This window comes from Microtus ochrogaster, chromosome 19 (genome assembly GCF_000317375.1).
Source record: "Microtus ochrogaster isolate Prairie Vole_2 chromosome 19, MicOch1.0, whole genome shotgun sequence".
Lineage (NCBI taxonomy): Eukaryota > Metazoa > Chordata > Mammalia > Rodentia > Cricetidae > Microtus > Microtus ochrogaster.
Genome location: NC_022021.1, coordinates 54635299 through 54637401, shown reverse-complemented (window position 1 = coordinate 54637401; position 2103 = coordinate 54635299). Strand labels below are relative to the sequence as shown.

The 2103-nt window shown below is 46.6% G+C and overlaps 1 protein-coding gene across 1 annotated transcript; it reads left to right on the top strand.

Moving 5' to 3' along the window:
- Positions 1-222: 222 nt before the first annotated feature.
- On the top strand, positions 223-1868 carry LOC101980803 (squalene synthase). Its single transcript, XM_013349796.2, has one exon. The coding sequence runs from the start codon at positions 313-315 to the stop codon at positions 1504-1506; it is 1194 nt and encodes a 397-aa protein (XP_013205250.1). The 5' UTR covers positions 223-312; the 3' UTR covers positions 1507-1868.
- The last annotated feature ends 235 nt before the right edge of the window (positions 1869-2103 follow it).

The following is a 2103-nucleotide window of genomic DNA, read 5'->3' as shown; positions in this document are numbered from 1 at the left end:
TTCTATAGATATCTGCTTGGTTCACTTGGTCTATAATGTCTGTTAGCTCCAGTATTTCTTTGTTTAGTTTTTGGCTAGATAATCTATCTGTTGGGATATTGAAGTCTCCCATCATCACTGTGTGAGGGTTAATCCTCAAGTGAAGAGAAGATAAAGAAAATGTGGTACAGTTACACAATGGAGTATTCTTGAGCAATTAAAAAAATGACATCATGAGAGACAGGTGAGCCTCGCGTCCGGCAGCCGCCAAGGATGGAGTTCGTGAAGTGTCTCGGCCACCCAGAGGAGTTCTACAACCTGCTGTGATTCCGCATGGGAGGCCAGCGGAAGTTCATACCAAAGATGGACCAGTACTCGCTCAGCAGCAGCTTGAAGACGTGCTACAAGTATCTGAATCAGACCAGTCGCAGCTTCGCCGTGGTTATCCAGGCGCTGGATGGGGAAATGCGCCACGCAGTGTGTGTGTTTTATCTGGTTCTCCGCGCTCTGGACACCGTGGAAGATGACATGACCATCAGTGTGGAGAAGAAGATCCCGATGCTGCGCAACTTTCACACTTTCCTCTATGAACCAGAGTGGCGCTTCATGGAGAGCAAGGAGAAGCACCGCCAAGTGCTGGAGGACTTCCCCACGATCTCCCTGGAGTTTAGAAATTTGGCAGAGAAATACCAAACAGTGATTGCTGACATCTGCCAGAAAATGGGATGTGGGATGGCAGAATTTGTGGACAAGCATGTGACCTCCAAACAGGACTGGGACAAGTATTGTTACTATGTTGCTGGGCTGGTAGGAATTGGCCTTTCTTGTCTGTTCTCGGCCTCAGAGTTTGAAGACCCCTTAGTTGGTGAAGACACAGAATGTGCCAACTCAATGGGTCTGTTCCTGCAGAAAACAAATATCATTCATGATTACCTGGAAGACCAACAAGAAGGAAGAGAGTTTTGGCCTCGAGAGGTGTGGGGCAGATACGTTAAGAAGCTGGAAGACTTTGCTAAGCCAGAAAACATAGATGTGGCCGTGCAGTGCTTAAATGAACTCATAACCAACACCCTGCACCATATCCCCGAGGTCATCACCTACCTGTCAAGGCTCCGGAACCAAAGTGTGTTTAACTTCTGTGCTATTCCACAGGTAATGGCCATCGCTACACTGGCTGCCTGTTACAACAATCAGCAGGTTTTCAAAGGGGTAATGAAGATTCGGAAGGGGCAAGCAGTTACCCTCATGATGGATGCTACCAACATGCCAGCCGTCAAAGCTATCATACAACAGTATATAGAAGAGATTTATCACCGGATCCCCAACTCAGACCCATCTTCCAGCAAAACCAAGCAGGTCATCTCCACCATCAGGACACAGAGCCTTCCCAACTGTCAGCTCATCTCCCGAAGCCACTACTCCCCCATTTACCTGTCGTTTGTCATGCTCTTGGCTGCCCTGAGCTGGCAGTACCTGAGCACCCTGTCCCAGGTCACAGAAGACTATATGCAGACAGGAGAACACTGATATTTTTATTTGGCTGGAAGCCGAAGTTCACATGAAATGGTTTAACCTTCCTCCTGGTGGATTTTGACTTCCCTTTCGCTTTCCCTACTTTAATCCCTCGGAGAACTATGTGTGGGACCTTTAGGAACTGCGGAGGAAAGGACGCCTGCCCCCAGCAGCCTGGTGCTTGTTGGGTTGTGGTCTGCCTCTTGTAGCCATTGGCAGCATGCTCACTGCTGCACTTTAGATGGGGTGGCCACACGTGATGGTCACAAGACCCTAGTGAACCTGGCTAGAGTAATAATTGAATTTATTTAATTTGAGACAGCCTTTGAATACCTATCACAATAGAAAATGAAGTGACTTTTCAAAAAAAAATAAAAAAAAATGACATCATGAAATTTGCAAGCAAATGGATGGAACTAGGAAAAATGTTAGGAAAAAACTCAGACCCAGAAGGACAAACATGGAGTCTATTCACTTACAAGAGGATATTAGCTGTTGAGTAAATGGTAATCATGCTACAATCCATAGACTATAGAGACTAAGTAACAAGGAGGGCTCTATAGGGGACCCATGGATCTCCCTGGGAAGGGGAAATAGAATAGACTTTGTGGG

Coding starts and splice junctions, on each gene's coding strand:
- LOC101980803 (XM_013349796.2), top strand. CDS start 313: ATGGGAGGCCAGCGGAAGTTCATACCAAAGATGGACCAGTACTCGCTC.